Genomic DNA, 17,081 nt, shown 5'->3' with positions numbered 1-17,081 from the left:
CGCCGGGTCCCCTGAGGAAACAGCAAATAACTTGGGCCTCAGAGGCACGGGCTTTTGGGTTCCTTATGACCTGGTGCCTGACGGAGAAAGAAGCGCGCCTCCGTCTTACTGTCTGGAAAATGGGTTGCAGGCGGAACAGAAAGGCTGCGGCGAATAGGAGCGGACCAGACCCTGGCGTACGGGTCTTCTGGATGCTTTAGAGACTTCGTGCCTTCCCGCTTCCCATTCCCTGCTCCTTTGGACGAGAAGGGAACTAGTATTTATGTAACTTTAATCAGGCCGGGTGCGGTGGCTCATGCCTCTAATTCCCAGCACTTTGGGAGGCGGAGGTGGGCGGGATCACTTGAATCCAGCAGTTCGAGACCAGTCTGGCCAGCATGGCAAAACCCGTCTCTACTAAAAATACAAAAATTAGCTGGGCGTGGTGGTGCGCGCCACTCCCGGGGCTGAATGAAGCACGAGAATCAATTGAACCCAGAAGGCGGAGGTTGCAATGAGTCAACATTGCGCCACTGCACTCCAGCCTGGGACACAGAGGGAGACCCTTGCCCTGTCTCAAACAAACAAACAAACATTCATCAGACACTATTTCAAGCTCCAGTTTGGAGCCTGTGTCTCGCCCAAGTCCCCAAGCCCTTACCCTACCCGTCCTTGGGCTGGCAGGTCACACCTGAAGGTGCTCAATAAATACCTTTTGAAATGTTTTTTGTTTGTTTTGTTTGTTTTTGTCCCCAGTGCCAGGCACTGTGTTAAAGTGCTCAACCTGCATAGCAAGGGTGGTGGTGTCTCCATTTTACAGATGAGGACACTGAGACCCAGAGGTTAATCACATGGCTGTGCTAGGAAACAGCAGGTCCCTAAAGCCCCCAGGTTGGCAGGTCTCAGGAACTGCCCCACTCCATCCTGCTCCCTGCATGCGCCCCCTCCACATCCAGCAGGCCAGTCACACCATGCATGCCACTCCCAGCCAGGCCCCGGGTGTGGGCCTAGCCAGAGGTCTCCCCTTTCTGGTCCTCTTCAAGGAGCCCATACAGGAAGTGGTGGTGGGAGCTGTGGGCCAGAAAGGTGGCTCCGTGGGCAAGGCAACAGGTCCAGACCTGGGGGAGGGGCGACCATGAGTTGGGGAGAGGCCAAGACCTCTGGGGAAGGTCCAATGTGTCCCCACAGACCCTCCCCATTGGTTGCCTCCCGTCCTTGCCTCACCCATTCCCGAGGCATCCCCTGGCCCTACTGTACCAGGTAGGTGCTGAGACCCAGGTAGGCTGCGGCCAGCAGGGCTGCAAGGCCGAAGTAGGCAGGGTGGGGCAGGCTGGGCAGGTAGCTGACCACGAAGTAGAGGTTGATGGCGCAGACTAGCGCCATGATGCAGGAGGTGACGACCTTGCTCAGCCTGGGGGACACGAGAGCAGCTCAGGACTGGCTGGCTGCAGCTGGACCACCTGCATCTACTCCTCTTCATCTCCCAGTGCCCACACTGGGGGTGGGAGTGGATACACAAAGACCGCTTCTCTGGGCTGTGGGACCTGGAGCAGACAGACCCCCTCCCCACCTCCTGCCTCCTGGGCCCTCCAGGCTACACGCTGGCGGGATTTGGCAAGAGCTGAGTCTGAGGTGAGAGCGAGGAGCGCAGGCTCTAGAAACAGCCCTCTGCCCTGGATTCCAATCTTGGTTCCCCAACTTGCTAGCTGTGTGACCCTGGGCAAGTTCCTTAGCCTCTCTGAGCCTCTGTGGCGTCACTGGCATAATGGGGAGAATTGTAGCTCGTACCTCTGGGTGGCTATGAGGATGAAATGCGGTGATGCAATCCAGCACTTGGGAAGGGGGGTACTCACGGGCCATTGGCAAACTCCTGCATGAGGGCGGGCATGCTGGTGAACGTGAGGATGGGCAGCACGGCGAATGGGAGCTGGGGAGAGCAGCGGGAGCCTAGGCTGAGGAATCCTGCCTCAGAATATGGCAAGGGTGGGGACAAGATGGGCGTGGCTTGTCACCCTCTGGGTAGGTGTAAGCTCAACTGCCCTAACCACAGAGAGCCTACTTCCCCATCTCCTGCCTTCTCAGGTTGTGGGCTCCAAGGCAGGAGAAAGTGTTTGGGGGCTCTGGCATCAGGTTGCTTTGGTTTGAATCCCAGCTCTGCCACTAGTAACTTAACTGAGTGCATCAGTTTTCCCATTTGTAAAATGGGATAATGAGCCTGGGCAACCTACATAATGAGCTTTTGTCTCTACTTAAAAAAAAAAAAGGCCGGGTGCGGTGGCTCACGCCTGTAATCCCAGCATTTCGGGAGGCCAAGGTGGGCGGATCACAAGGTCAGGAGATCAAGACCATCCTGGCTAACACGGTGAAACCCCGTCTCTAGTAAAAAAAATACAAAAAATTAGCCGGGCGTGGTGGGGGCGCCTGTAGTCCCAGCTACTCAGGAGGCTGAGGCAGGAGAATGGCGTGATCCCAGGAGGCGGAGCTTGCAGTGAGCCGAGATCGGGCCACTGCACTCCAGCCTGGGCGACAGAGCAAGATTCTGTCTCACAAAAAAAAAAAAAAAAATTAGACCTGCCACAGTGGCTCGCACCTGTAATCCCTGCACTTTGTGAGGTCGAGGCAGGTGGATCATTTGAGGTCAGGAGTTTGAGACCATCCTGGCCAACATGATGAAACCCTGTCTCCACTAAAAATACAAAAAATTAGCTGGGTGTGATGGTGGGCGCTTGTAATCTCAGTTACTTAGGAGGCTGAGGCAGAAGAATCACTTGAACCTGGGAGGCAGAGGTTGCAGTGAGCCGAGATCTCACCACTGCAATCCAGCCTGGGTAACAAGAGTGAAACTCCATCTCAAAAAAAAAAAAAAAAAATTAGCTGGGTGTGATGGTGTGCACCTGTAGTCCCTGGTACTTAGGAGCCTGAGGTGGGAAGATTGCTAGAGCCTGGGAGGGCAAGCTGCAGTGAGCCATGATTGAACCAATGCACTCCAGCCTGGGTAACAGAGGGAGACCATCTGGGGTGGGGGGAGGGGGAGATAATGGTGATTCCTACCCTCCTGCCCCCAGGGTGGCTGTGGGGGCAACGGAAGCCTTGTAGGCAAGGTGTGCCTAGGACAGGGCCTGGCAGGCTCAGGCGAGGCTCAGCATGGGGGTTGCTGGAGGTCCCGTTTAGCCCAGCAGCGGGCAGGGCTGGTGGGTTTCATGCATCTCACCAGCAGGCTCTGCAGCACGTTGAGCAGATCATTGAGGCCCGACAAGTCCCTCAGGTCCCGGAAGACAGCCACAAGCACGGTGGGCAGGATGGCACAGGAGCGGGTGAGGAGGACGCGGGCGAAGCGTGACCACCGCAGCCTGAGGAATCCCTGGGGTGGGGGTGAGCTCCTTGGTGGGGAGTAGACAGGACTGGGGATTCCAGAGGAGAGATCCTCTGTAGTCCCTCAACTGACTTATCCCTGGGTCATGCTCTGTTTTTCCGCTGTTGAACTGGGGGCAGCTCTGTCCCTAGGTGGCAAGAGGGGGTGGGTGGGGAGAAATGGGGGGCTCCCATCCCATAGCTGGCTGCTGAAGACTAAACAGTTTGGGGGAAAAGGCTTCTGTTAGTCCTGGGTCTGCCGCTTCTGGCAATTCGCCGCATCTGTTGGGATCTCAGTTTTCTCATCTGTAAAATGGGGCTTATAGTGTCGCCCTCTGGGCTATGTGAAGGAAACAAAAGCTGGGTGGGGTGGCTCACGTCTGTAATCCCAGCACTTTGGGAAGCCAAGGCGGGAAGATCACTTGAGCCCAGGAGTTCAAGACCAGCCTGGGAAACATAGGAAGACCACATCTCTACAAATAACTTTAAAAATTAGCCTGCCGTGGTAGCATGAGCCTGTGGTTCCAGTGACTTGGGAGGCTGAGGTTGACGCTGCAGCGAGCTGTGATGGCGCCATTGCACTCCAGCCTGAGCAACAGAGTGAAATCCTGTCTCAAAAAAGAAAGAAATGCCGGGCGCGGTGGCTCAAGCCTGTAATCCCAGCACTTTGGGAGGCCGAGACAGGCGGATCACGAGGTCAGGAGATCGAGACCATCCTGGCTAACACTGTGAAACCCCGTCTCTACTAAAAAATACAAAAAACTAGCCGGGAGAGGTGGCGGGCGCCTGTAGTCCCAGCTACTCAGGAGGCTGAGGCAGCAGAATGGCGTAAACCCGGGAGGCGGAGCTTGCAGTGAGCTGAGATCCGGCCACTGCACTCCAGCCTGGGCGACAGAGCGAGACTCCGTCTCAAAAAAAATAAAAATTAAAATTAAAATTAAAAAAGAAAGAAATAAGTGGGGAGGGGGAAGAAAGAAAAGAAAAGGCCGGGAGCAGTGGCTCACGTGTGTAATCCCAGTACTTTGGGAAGCCGAGGCAGATGGATCCTTTGAGGTCAGGAGTTCAAGACCAGCTTGGCCAACATGGTGAAACCCCGGCTCTACTAAAAATACAAAAATTAGCTGGGCGTGGTGGTGCGTGCCTGTAATCCCAGCTACGCGGGAGGCTGAGGCAGGAGAGCAGGAGAATGGCTTGAGCCTGGGAGGCAGAGGTTGCAGTGAGCCTAGATTGAGCCACTGCACTCCAGTCTGGGTGACAGAGTGAGATCCTATCTCAAAAAAAAAAAAAAAAGAAAAAAAGAAAAGAAAAGAAAAAAAGAAAAGGCCAGGATCAGTGGCTCACACCTGTAATCCCAGCACTTTGGGAGGCCAAGGCGGGCGGATCAGGAGGTCAAGAGCTTGAGACCAGCCTGGCCAACACAGTGAAACTCCGTCTCTACTAAAAATACAAAAAGTAGCCAGGTGTGGTGGCAAGTGCCTGAAATCCCAGCTACTCAGGAGGCTGAGGCAGGAGAAGCTTGAACCTAGGAGGGGGAGGTTGCAGTGAGCCGAGATCACACCACTGCACTCCAGCCTGGGAGACAAGAGCAAGACTCCCTCTCAACAAAAACAACGACAAAAAAAAAAAAAAAAAGAAAAGAAAAGAAAAAGGAAGAAAAGAAAAGAAAACAGAAAAGAAAGAAAAGAAAAAGGAACTACAAGGCCTGGCCCGGAGCCCTAGCCTCCAGTAGTGTGCCTGCTGTCCTTGGACCCCTTGCCCACCCGGGACCGCCCCCTGCCCCACCTCCATCACGAACTGTCCCGCGTAGGTGCCCGTCATGGTGGAGCTCTGCCCGGCCGCCAGGAGACCTATGGCCCAGATGTAGAGGGCCGCGGGGCCGAACAGGCAGCCCAGAATCACGCCCTGCAGGGACAGAGTGTGGTCGGACCGGTGGCCCCGCCCTAGGCCCCGCCCCTCGGGGGGCGGGGCGGGCGCCTCTGCGCCTCGCCCTCCCCGCCCCCCCTCGCTCCCCCCCTGGTAAATGTCCACGGCCACAGTGGCGTTGTTCATGGGGAAGATCTTGGCGTAGTCGTGGAGGCTGCTGTTGGCACAGATGTTGAACTGCGGGTACCAGGGCAGTAAAAGGAAGATGTGAAGAGCACTCTTAGCCTTGGGAAACTGGACTGCCTAGCCTTGACCAGGGTTCCAAAACTGGTGGCCCAAGGCTGAATGTGGCCAGACATATTTTGTTTGACTAACAAAATAAGTCGGGTTTGTTTTGTTTTGCTTTTATGTTTTGTAGCGATGGGGGTGTTGTCATGTTGCCCAGGCTGGTCTTGAACTCCCTATCTCAAGCGAGCCACCTGCCTCAGGCTCCCAAAGTGCTGGGATTACAGGCATGAGCCACTGCGCCCGGCGGTTTTTTTTGTTTTTCTTTAATGTGGATTTGTTGCCAACATTTAAAATTGAGAAGGCCTGGCATAAGAACCCAGTTTCCAGCTTCTTTTTTGTTTGTTTTGTTTTTGTTTTTGTTTTTTGAGACATAGCCTCGCTCTTGTTGCCCAGGCTGGAGTGCAATGGCACAATCTCGGGTCACCGCAACCTCCACCTCCTGGGTTCAAGCAATTCTCCTGCCTCAGCCTCCCGAGTAGCTGGGATTACAGGCATGCGCCGCCACGCCAGCTAAGTTTGTATTTTTTTTTAGTAGAGACGGGGTTTCTCCATGTTGGTCAGGCTGGTCTTGAACTCCCGACCTCAGGTGATCCGTCTGCCTCGGCCTCCCAAAGTGCTGGGATTGCAGGCATGAGCCACCGTCCCCGGCCTGTTTCCAGGTTCTTTTATGTTCGTAAGAGCTAGCATCAGCACAGAGACAGCTGGCTGCCATGCCCTCCTCACACTGTCCACGTCTCACAGCTCTGCGCCTACCTGATCTTGAAGACAAGGGTTTGCAATCCCGATGTTTATCTCCCTCCTTGTACCAAGGAACAGAGTGAGACCCAGGGAGGAGTGTGACCTCCCAAGGTCACAGAGCAAGGCAGTGGCAGTGCCCAGGTCCTTGGAGGCCTGGCCACACCTTCTCCCACAGGGCTTAGCATTCAGGAAGCCCCCAACCCTGGCTGCAGTTGTTAGAGCCTCATGACTGAGATCCACTCAGAAGGGGAGGCAGACACAGGTCCCAGATCCCAGAGAGTCAGGGAGGAATTGCCTAGCTCCTTTTCCGGTATTAGCACAAATGTCACCTCTTCTAAGAGCCTTTCCTGACCCCAGCTGGGCTAATGCAGACCCCACTCCCATACCCCCAACTATGCTTCTTCACCCCCTTTATTTCTTCCCACTTTGCCCTACCCTTTGGGATTCATTCCTGTCTGCTCACCTCGCTCCCCATTTAAGCTGCAGAGAACTGAGTCTTTGTAGCATTGACTGCTGTATCCCCAGAGTCTAGGATGTGCTTGGTACATAACAAATGCTCATCCGGGCATGGTGGCTCACACCTGTAATCCCAGCACTTTGGGAGGCCAAGGCGGGCAGATCACAAGGTCAGAAGATCGAGACCATCCTGGCTAACACGGCGAAACCCCATCTCTACTAAAAGTACAAAAAAAAGCTGGGCATGGTGGCAGGCGTCTGTAGTCTCAGCTATTTGAGAGGCTGAAGCAGGAGAATGGTGTGAACCCAGGAGGGGAAGCTTGCAGTGAACCGAGATCGCGCCACTGCACTCCAGCCTGGGCAGCAGTGTAAGGCTCCGTCTCAAAAACAAACAAACAAATGCTCGATTATTATTTGCTGAATGAATGATATCTGCCAATGGGGAAGATTATCAGGGCAGAGACTCAGAAGGGCTCAGCTGCATTGCCTAGTGTCCTCGGCAAGGCTTACAGGACATAAGTATGCATTTGGCCTCAGGTGCAGGGGAAAGCACGTCTCACCGCAGCCTGGTTGGTTTGCTGGTAGAAGGCCTGCCCAAAGACAGCCATGACAAAGAGGTTGATGATAAAGGAGACGGACAGGGCGATGGTGGCCTCTATCAGGAAGTACATGTTGGCTTCTCTGATGTCCACTCGGCGGGCTCGGTCTATCTCTCGAGACTACAAAGGTCAAAGGGAGAAGGAAGTGCCAAAGTCCCTCAGAGTCACCACAGTGTCCCCCACCCTCACACTTCTATGTTCTCCCCAAAACCCAGTACTTCTCAAGTCCCCTGCGTGGCAGTTTGGGACAGGCTCAGGTCAGCCGATGGACTCCTACATCTCTGTTCTTGCCACAGAGGCCTGACCACTGCGAGCCACTTTGTGGGGGAAGCAAGGCTGGCTTTTGCGGTCCCTGGCTACCTCAGGTCCTGACATGCTCCTTCACTCACCTTTTTCCATCCTCAGACATGTCCGGCTTACTTTATTTTATATTTTAGAGACAAGTCTTGTTCTGTCACCCAGGCTGGAGTGCCGTGGTGCAATGCATGGCTCACTGCATTCTCCAACTCATGGGCCCAAGTGATCCTCCTGCCCCAGCCTCCTGAGTAGCTGGGACCACAGACACACATCACCACAACCCGCTAATTTTTAAATTTTCTGTAGAGACAGGGTCTTGCTGAGGCTAGTCTTGAACTCCTGGGCTCAAGCATTCTCCTGTCTTGGCCTCCTCAAGTGCTGAGATTACAGGTGTGAGCCACTGTTAGGCTGTTTGGGACCCAAGCCTTGTTCATTTCTGCCCATGGCCTTTGCACTTGCTTTCCCTCTGCTTGTAATATCTTTTCCCTGATCTGCTTCCCCAACTTTCAGTCATTCTCTATCATATTTCTCTGTTTTGTTTACTTCAGAGTCCCTTTCACAATTATTATTATTATTATTATTATTATTATTATTATTATTATTTTGAGAGTGTCTCGCTGTGTCGCTCAGGTTGAAGTGCAGTGGTGGAATCTCAGCTCACTGCAGCCTCAACCTCTGGGACTGAAGCCTCAACCTCCTGACTAACTAGGACTACAGGTGTGCACAACACCCAACTAATTTATTTTATTTATTTTTTATTTTTTGTTGGTAGAGACAGGGTTTCACCATGTTGCCCAGGCTGGTCTCAAACTCCTGGGCTCAAGCAATCCACCTGCTTCCCAAAGTGTTGGGATTACAGATGTCAGCCACCTCGCCCAGCTCTACAGTTCTTTTTCTTTTTTTTCTTTTCTTTCTTTTCTTTCTTTCTTTTTTTTTTTTTTTTTTTTTTGAGACGGGAGTCTTGCTCTGTCACTCAGGCTGGAGTGCAATGGCACGATCTCCCCTCACTGCAACTTCCGCCTACTGGCTTCAAGCAATTCTCCTGCCTCAGCCTCCCGAGTAGCTGGGATTACAGGCTGGCGCCGCCACTCCCGGCTAATTTTTTCTATTTTTAGTAGAGATAGGATTTCACCACGTTGGCCAGGCTGGTCTCAAACTCCTGACCTCGTGATCCGCCCGCCTCGGCCTCCTGAAGTGCTGGGATTACAGGCGTGAACCACCGCGCCCGGCCTATAATTCTTCCCTCTGTTTGTTTACTTGCTTGTCGTCCCTCTACCCCACTAGCACGGAAACTCTAGAAGGGCAGGGGCCTTGACTGTCTGTTTCTCCCAGCGAACAGTAGACACTTTTTTTTTTTTTTTGAGACAGTCTCGCTCTGTCGCCAGGTTGGAGAGGTGCAGTGGCGCGATCTCCGCTCACCGCAACCTCTGCCTCCCGGTTCAAGCGATTCTCCTGCCTCAGCCTCCCGAGTAGCTGGGACTACAGGCGCGCGCCACCACGCCCAGCTAGTTTTTGTATTTTTAGTAGAGACGGGGTTTCGCCATGTTGGCCAGGATGGTCTCGATCTCTTGACCTCGTGATCCGCCCGCCTTGGCCTCCCAAAGTGCTGGGATTACAGGCGTGAGCCACCGCGTCCCGCCTGACCCTCAATTATTACAGGCTCCGAAAATCCTGACGGAAGGAGCCAGAGGGGAAGGGCTCCAGGCTTGGAGGCGGGGCCAGCATGGTTCCGACTGAGTGGGGGTCTCCTTTGCCCTCCCCGCTGCTCACCTTGACCAGGGCCGAGTGCAGGTAGATGTTGTGGGGCATGATGATGGCGCCAACAATGCCTACCGCCTGCAGCAGCTCGGGGTGGCCGCAGCCAGGGCACGAGGGCAGGAGCAGGCCCCGAAGAAGCGCTCCCTGCTCAGGACGCGCCACCACATACTGCAGGGAGGAGCCTGGTCAGGACAAGCCCCGCCCCTCGCAACCACGCCGCGGTCACCATTTCTCAGCCTCCATCCCACCCCACCCCCACGCAGCTAGCGGCCAGAGGGAAGGGAGAGGAATCATCTTGGGGAGGTCCGCAGGAGGGTTGCAGCACTGGCTTCCTACCTCGTAGCCAAAGGTCAAGGCCATAATGGTTATAAGGAGTCCAAAAAAGGCTTCCAGCTTCCGCAACCCTATAGAGCAGAACAAACAAACCAAACAAACCAACGAAAAAAATCTGTAACATCAACAATTCGTAATGGCTAATACTACGAGCGCTTCCAGGCATAGTGCCAAGTACTTAACATTTGTTACCTCACTCAGTCTTCACAACCACCCTCTGATGTCTGTGCTATTATTTCCCCATGTTACAGGTGAAGAAAGGGATGTCCAAGTAACTTGCTAGAGGCCACCCAGGGAGAGTGAGGGAGCTCAGGTGCGCTCAGGCAGTTCGACGTCAGAGCCCTTCTCCCAGTACAGCACCCTCACCACCACCACTGCCCTATGAGATGGGGTGTGCACCCACCATAGTTATCGAGGAAGAGGAAGAAGAAGGTGTCCACGATGGTGATGAGGACGCCACCCCAGAGTGGGATTCTGAAACCAGAGTGACCCGGGTCAGCCCAGCCTGGTCCAGGGGTCTGTAACTCCTACCTAGCCTCAGGGCTGGAGACAGGAATCTGGCCTCCTGGGAGCAGGACCCTAAGTGCCCCCAGACAGCTAGGGCAAGGGGAGTGGGAGTGTGGCATAGAACAGTCGAGGCTGGGCAGAGCTAGAGGAGAGACCTGGCACCCGGCGCAGCAGGGAGTTTGGGGCTGCAATCCCAAAGTCCTGCATGACTCACATCTGTGTTACTTTAGACAAATCACTTTACATTTCTGGAAAATAGGGCAGCAGCCCTGCTTCAGAGGGGACAGCAGGATAAAATAAACTCTGGGAGGGACTCATTGAGGTGGGGGACGGGAAGTAGCAGCAGCTGTTCTCGGCCTGGCCTGAAGAGTTGGGGTACACTAGGGCGGTACCGTCCAGCTGAGAGCAGATTGAATGCAATGGCCGTGCCGATGACTTCCTGCATGTCGGAGCCCACAATGGCTAGTTCGATGGTCAGCCAGAGGAGTGTGCGGGGCACCTATGGGGAGAAGATAATCCTTCATCAGGGGTGGGCCGGTTATTTGTCTGTTGTCTCAGACTACATTTACAAGACAGTCTTGCCAAATGGCTTCCTATATTATGTAGGAAGAGCTTACAGGAGGTGGAAAGGCAGAGATAAACTTTTTTTTTTTTTTTTTTGAGATGGAATTTCACTCTTGTTGCCCAGCCTGGAGTGCAATGGCACGATCTCAGCTCACCACACTCTCTCCCTCCCAGGTTCAAGCGATTCTCCTGCCTCAGCCTCCCGAGTAGCTGGGATTATAGGCATGCATCACCATGCCCGGCTAGTTTTGTATTTTTAGTAGAGACGGGATTTCTCCATGTTGGTCAGGCTGGTCTCAAACTCCCGACCTCAGGTGATCCACCCACCTCGGCCTCCCAAAGTGCTGGGATTACAGGCGTGAGCCACCTCCCCTGGCTGAGATAAACCACTTTGTCCCCTGCTCCTTGTGGTATTTCTGGCAGTGGCACCAGGCAACCTGGGCTCTGGTAGCACTAGTGGCCATTTCATCAGCGTCAATAATGCTTCCAGGAGCCCAGCAGCAAAGGATGGCTCTGGGGCTTGTGCCAGGGGTGTAGCAGCTTTCTGATCTTTGGGTAATACCCTCTTCCCTTGCCCCGCAAGCCCTCCCAAACCTTTCGATCCCTGCATTCAATACCTTTGAAATGTCTACTGCTATAATTTCTGTTTTCCAAACTGGACACTCACAACAGCCAAGTCCCCAGGGTCCACCCCAGCCAATGACCATTCCTGAGCTGATGCCTCCCATTTTTAGTCTTGGGCAAGTCACTTTCCCAAATTTTCATTGCTCCTTCTATGAAATGGCATGCCTCTCATGTCCCTCTAGACTGTGTGCTATCATTTTGAGCCTCAGTCTTTTCATCTATCAAATGGAATTGGGGCAGGGTGCGGTGGCTCATGCCTGTAATCCCAGCACTTTGGGAGACTGGGGTGGGTGGATCATCTGAGGTCAGGAGTTTGAGACCAGCCTGGCCAACATGATGAAACCCCGTCTCTACTAAAAATACAAAAATTAGCCGATCATGGTGGTGGGTGCCTGTAATCCCAGCTACTCGAGAGGCTGAGGCAGGAGAATCGCTTGAACCTGGGAGGTAGAGGTTGCAGTGAGTTGAGATCCCATCACTGCACTCCTGACTGGGCGACGGAGCAAGACTTCGACTGAAAAACAAACAAACAACAACAACAACAAAAAAAACAAATAGACTTGGGACGCCCCATGTGAGATGATGTGTTTATTTGATCATGGAAGCTGGAAATGGCTGTTTGGGGTTTGGGGCCAGTGGTTCTCCCTGTCCAGGCCCCCCAAGCTCACCTTAGGGTAGTAGAGATGGCTGACTTCACCCAAGTCCTTGCCTGTCACCACGCCCAGACGTGCAGCCAGTCGCTGGCAGAGCAAGCCCAACACTGTGGCCCAGAGCAGCACCCAGAGAAGCTGTGAGGAGGCAGGGAGAGGCCTTCAACCAGAGAGGCCAACCTCAGAAAGTCCCTGAGTTCGTGGTACCCTCCAACCAAGGACACTCCTTGGGGAGGGGGTGGGAGAGATGGAGTCCCATCCTGGCAGGGTGCTGGTGGTTCACGCCTGTAATCCCAGCACTTTAAAAGGCTAAGGTGGGAGGATTGCTTGAGTCCAGGAGTTCAAGACCAGCCTGAGCAACATAGTGAGACCCCCATCTCTAAATAAAAAAATAAATTACACCAGGTGAGGTGACTCACACCTGTAATCCCAGCACTTTGGGAGATGGGTGGATCACTTGAGGTCAGGAGTTCAAGACCAGTCTGGCCCACATAGTGAAACCCCGTCTCTACTAAAAATACAAAAATTAGCCAGGCATGGTGGCGGGCACTACTTGGGAGGCTGAGGCAGGAGAATCACTTGAACCCAGGAAGCAGAGGTTGCAGTGAGCCAAGATTGTGCCACTGCACTCTAGCCTGGGCGATAGAGTGAGACTCCATCTCAAAAAAATAAAATTAAATAAGTAAATAGTTTTTTTTTGTTTTTTTTTTTTTTAAAGAGAGGAGTCCAGTCCCCTACCCCCACACAAATGCCCCACCTTCTGGCAGGGTTGCCCTGGGGACCCTTTTCGGACCCATTTGAACTTAACACCAGCTCCCAGGCCACACTGGAGAAACATGGCCAGCAGGGGCCTTCAACACTTAGCCTGGTCACCTCCCTCTCGAACGTGTCCCCACTCAGGTCCCGACTTAGTTACTTTGAATCCCGCCACGGCGCCAGCCTGAAGATCTGACTCGATGTTTCCTGGGTCCAGGAAAGCAATGCTCATGAGGAAACCAGGCCCGGTGAAGGCCCATAGCTTCCGCAGGCTGAAGGTGCCCTGTCGGGGGTAGGAGGAGTAGAGTGAGGGGGGCCCATAGCTTCCGCAGGCTGAAGGTGCCCTGTGGGGGGTGGGAGGATTAGAGTGAGGGGGTCCTGGGTATAGGGATGGTGGCAGCTCACCTTGGCCATCCCCTAAAGGAGCCCCAACAGGCCCGTCAGCCCAGCCCTGCCCTCCATGGCCCGTTCCTGGGTCTGCCACCCAGGGGATGGGGAGGGCATGGGTGGAGGAAGCAGCATGCTCTGATGAGTCACAGAGGATCTGCTTTCAGGATCTGCTAAGCTCAGCAGCCGGCTTGCACCTGAACTGCCTGCCTCTCTTAAGCCCTGACTTGTCAGGTCCTCAGAGACCCCACAGGGGACTGTCTAAGGGGGTGAGGGGGCCAAGCCTCCCTGACCCAGCTCCTCCCTCCCCAGCTCCTTTTCTGACCACAGGGCCTCCTCTCTGTGGTCCACTGAGGCTATGATCCCCCACCCCGTTCCAGGGCATGGCCTATCGACTTAGAAATCTGCTAAAGATATTGGAGGCTGGGAACAGTGGTTAGCGTCTGTAATCCCAGCACTTTGGAAGGCCGAGGTGGGCGGATTACTTGAACTCAGGAGTTTGAGACCAGCCTGGCCAACATGGTGAAAACCTGTCTCTACTAAAAATACAAAAATTAGCCTGGCATGGTGGTGCATGCCTGTAATCCCAGCTACTCGGGAGGCTGAGGCAGGAGAATCGCTTAAACTCGGGAGGCAGAGGTTGCAGTGAGCTGAGATTGTGCCACTGCACTCCAGCCTGGGCTACAGAGCAAGACTCCATCTCCAAAAAAAGAGAAGATACTGGAAATGCAGGTGACAACATCCTAGATGCTAGATGCCAGCCTGCAGCCTCCTTCACTTCTCCCTATGCCCTTTCCTAAATGCTAAAACATGTCCTCAAGGCTCCAATCCCAATTCCCCCCAGGCCTCTTTTCCTTCATAGGAAAGCTGAGATTAATTGAGAAATGTTAGACAAATACTGAAGCACCCCAGCTAAGCAACGGGGACAGAAGCAGGAAGGGGCAGTTGCCACTGTCCACCACTGCTGCTCAGACTTGGAAGGGACTTGTCACCCATGATCATAAGGAGACCCCATTCTCTAGCCCATGGGATCCCATAGGATCCTGTCAATCTTACAAGCCCCCAGGAAGTTTCCAGCATCCCACCGGTTTTGTGTCTGGGATGGGGATCTTCTCACTCAGGTAGGTCTCTCTGGGAGGCACTTGCTGTGGCCCTGGGCTGGTCGGGCTGGAGATGGAACCATAGCTGGACCTGCTCAGCCTTTGAGGACCCTTGTCACCTGTTGGGGCACATGAAGCATGGTGAGTGTCCTGCCTCTTTCTGGTGGCCCAGAGTTAAGCCCACCTGCTCCCTTGCTTCCTCCTCCCGGAAAAGTGGAGAAACTAAGGTCCCTGGCCCCTGTCTTGGGTCCATCACCTCTACCTCTCAACCAAACATTCCAGATGTGTGGGACGTGGCAGCTTCAGAATTACTGTCCTCTCATGTGAGGACAGATGCCCAGAGGCAGATCTCCTGCCACAGACAATGCAGAGAGACCCTAGGCTCGAAGAAGGGCAAGCTCAGGCCACATGTCTGCCCCTTGGCTGGACCCCTTACCTTCTCCGGCAGCCCAGAAAGCTCCAGGGGCTTTGATCCACAGACTTCAGACAAAGGAAAAGTAGACCCCTTAGGGGTGTGAAGGACCCCATCCCAGTGAGATTGAGTCTGATGTTCAGAACTGTGTTCTGGCCCAGGACTCTCACGGGAGACCAGAGGCTTCCACAGGGGACCAAGGGCTTTCTTGCTTCCTTAAGTCTCCACCAGCCTAGTGACCTCCTCCACTCTACCCCCCAATCAGGCTCTGTCCCCAGGGGCCACTACTCACCTGTCATTGGAATGCCGAATTCAGGTACTCTGGGAGTGTGAGCAGTGCTCTGGGCAGCTCCTCAGCCTGCACCCCATCTCTGGGCACTGGTGCAAGTGAGTGTGTGAGCCCACGCCCTGTTACCCATCCGCATCTGAGCGCCCTGCCTCTTACATCAACATTTGCTTCGCATCGGCCGATTCACACACACACATAACGTGGGGCGTTGTGAAACATTTTCCAAAGGCAGAAGTGGCCAGCCCTGGCGGAAGGGTCTGGTTACCCATGGAGTGGACCTTTGTTCCCCTCCCAGCCTGCCCTGTGCCCCACAATACATCTGTTTCCCTTCCAGGCACCCTGTGTTCTGTGCCTCCCAAGTTAGCTCTGATTTCAGACGCTTCTTGCCCCTTGTGTGTTCATGGCAATACCCCATGACCACACCCCCCTCTGCCACACACACATACACACACACACACACAGAGTCAGGTCTTTCTTCTCCTCTTCGATCTGGAGTTCCAAGGCTCATTGGCCTAATGCGAGTCTTCGTGTCCTCAAAGCCTCAGTTTCCCTTTGAGGGCCTCAGAGGAAAGGCACTGCAGAAGGGACATGAATTAAAGATTCAGGCCCAGGATGTCCCCAGAAGATGGGGCACTGGGATCTGGTCCTGGTTCAACCACTGATTTACTTGAGATTGTCACCAGATCATGTCCCCTCTCAGAGTTGTTTATTCTATTCTGCGCCCTTCCCTTTTTTTTGTTTTTTTTTTTGATTTTTTTAGAGACAAGGTCTCGCTCTGTCACCCAGGCTAGAGTGAAGTGTGAAGTGCAGTGGTGCCATCACAGTTCACTGCAGCCTCAAACTCTTTTTTTTTTTTTTTTTTTTGAGACAGAGTCTCACTCTGTTGCCCAGGCTGGAGCACAGTGGCACAGTCTCAGCTCACTAAAAGCTCTACCTGCCAGGTTCACGCCATTCTCCTGCCTCGGCCTCCGGAGTAGCTGGGACTACAGGCAACCACCACCACGCCCGGCCAATTTTTTGTATTATTAGTAGAGACAGGGTTTCACCATGTTAGCCAGGATGGTCTCAATCTCCTGACCTCGTGATCCACCCGCCTCGGCCTCCCAAAGTGCTGGAATTACAGGCGTGAGCTACCATGCTGGCCTTTTTTTTTTTTTTTTTTTTTTTTTCTCGAGAGAGTCTCACTCTGTCGCCCAGACTGGAGTGCAGTGGCATAATCTCAGCTCACTGCAACCTCTGCCCTCCATATTTAAGCAATTCTCCTGCCTCAGCCTCCTGAATAGCTGGGACTACAGGCATGCGCCACCATACCCTGCTGCTTTTTGTATGTGTGTATCAACTTTTTATTTATTTCGAGAGGGAGTCTTGCTCTGTCACCCAGGCTGGAGTGCAATGGCGCAACCTTGGCTCACCGCAACCTCTGCCTCTTGGCTTCAAGCAATTCTCCTGCCTCAGCCTCCTGAGTAGCTGGGATTACAGGCACCCGCCAACCACACCCAGCCAATTTTTGTATTTTTTAGTAGAGTTGGGGTTTCACCACTTTGGCCAGGCTGGTCTCAAACTCCTGACCTCATGATCTGCCCACCTCAGCCTTCCAAAGTGCTGGGATTACAGGCGTGAGCTACGGCGCAGCCTTTCTTTTCTTTTCTTTTCTTTTGTTTTCTTTTTTTTTTTTTTTTTGAGACAGACTCTCACTCTGTCATCTAGTCTGGAGTGCAGTGGCAGGATGATGGCTCGCAGTAGCCTTGAACTCCCAGGCTCAGCCTCCTGAGTAGCTGGAACCACAGGTGCATGCTAAGACTGCACTAATTAGCCAGCCTGCCAAGCCTGGCTAATTTTTGTATTTTTTGTAGAGGCAGGTTTTTGCCATGTTGCCTACGCTGGTCTCAAACTCCTGGGCTCAAGTGATCTGCCTACTTTGGCATCCCAAAGTGCTGGGATTATAGGCTTGAGCCACCGTGCCTGACCCAGTCAAAAACTTAGATGAGGCTGGGTGTGGTGGCTCAAGCCTGTAATCCCAGCACTTTGGGAGGCCGAGACGGGCGGATCACGAGGTCAGGAGATCGAGACCATCCTGGCTAACACACGGTGAAACCCCGTCTCTACTAAAAAAATACAAAAAACTAGCCG

At 53.7% G+C, this 17,081-nt stretch overlaps 1 protein-coding gene across 9 annotated transcripts; it reads right to left on the bottom strand.

Annotated features, from left to right (window-relative positions):
• Positions 1-254: 254 nt before the first annotated feature.
• Positions 255-15,540, bottom strand: SLC11A1 (solute carrier family 11 member 1). Of its 9 annotated transcripts, none has more exons than XM_023220998.2 (15): positions 14,955-15,540; positions 14,207-14,369; positions 12,924-13,107; positions 12,026-12,145; positions 10,562-10,668; positions 10,066-10,136; positions 9,666-9,733; positions 9,342-9,497; positions 7,236-7,394; positions 5,341-5,430; positions 5,113-5,232; positions 3,191-3,340; positions 1,833-1,906; positions 1,237-1,390; positions 255-1,097 (listed from the first exon to the last, which is right to left on the bottom strand). In XM_023220998.2, exons 1-15 carry the CDS (start codon positions 14,959-14,961, stop codon positions 987-989), a joined length of 1,734 nt encoding a protein of 577 aa, XP_023076766.2. In that variant the 5' UTR covers positions 14,962-15,540; the 3' UTR covers positions 255-986. The 9 variants fall into 9 exon arrangements, 8 of the variants coding, with proteins under 8 accessions (XP_023076766.2, XP_026310511.1, XP_023076776.2 ...); XM_026454726.1 differs by having other exon boundaries at positions 12,924-13,046; positions 14,236-14,369; XM_023221008.2 differs by lacking the exon at positions 12,924-13,107 and having other exon boundaries at positions 14,236-14,369.
• Between the last annotated feature and the right edge of the window lie 1,541 nt (positions 15,541-17,081).

This window comes from Piliocolobus tephrosceles, chromosome 11 (assembly GCF_002776525.5).
Source record: "Piliocolobus tephrosceles isolate RC106 chromosome 11, ASM277652v3, whole genome shotgun sequence".
Taxonomy (NCBI): Eukaryota; Metazoa; Chordata; class Mammalia; order Primates; family Cercopithecidae; genus Piliocolobus; species Piliocolobus tephrosceles.
The sequence above is the reverse complement of the archived record's forward strand: the minus strand, read 5'-3'. Positions and strand labels throughout refer to the sequence as shown.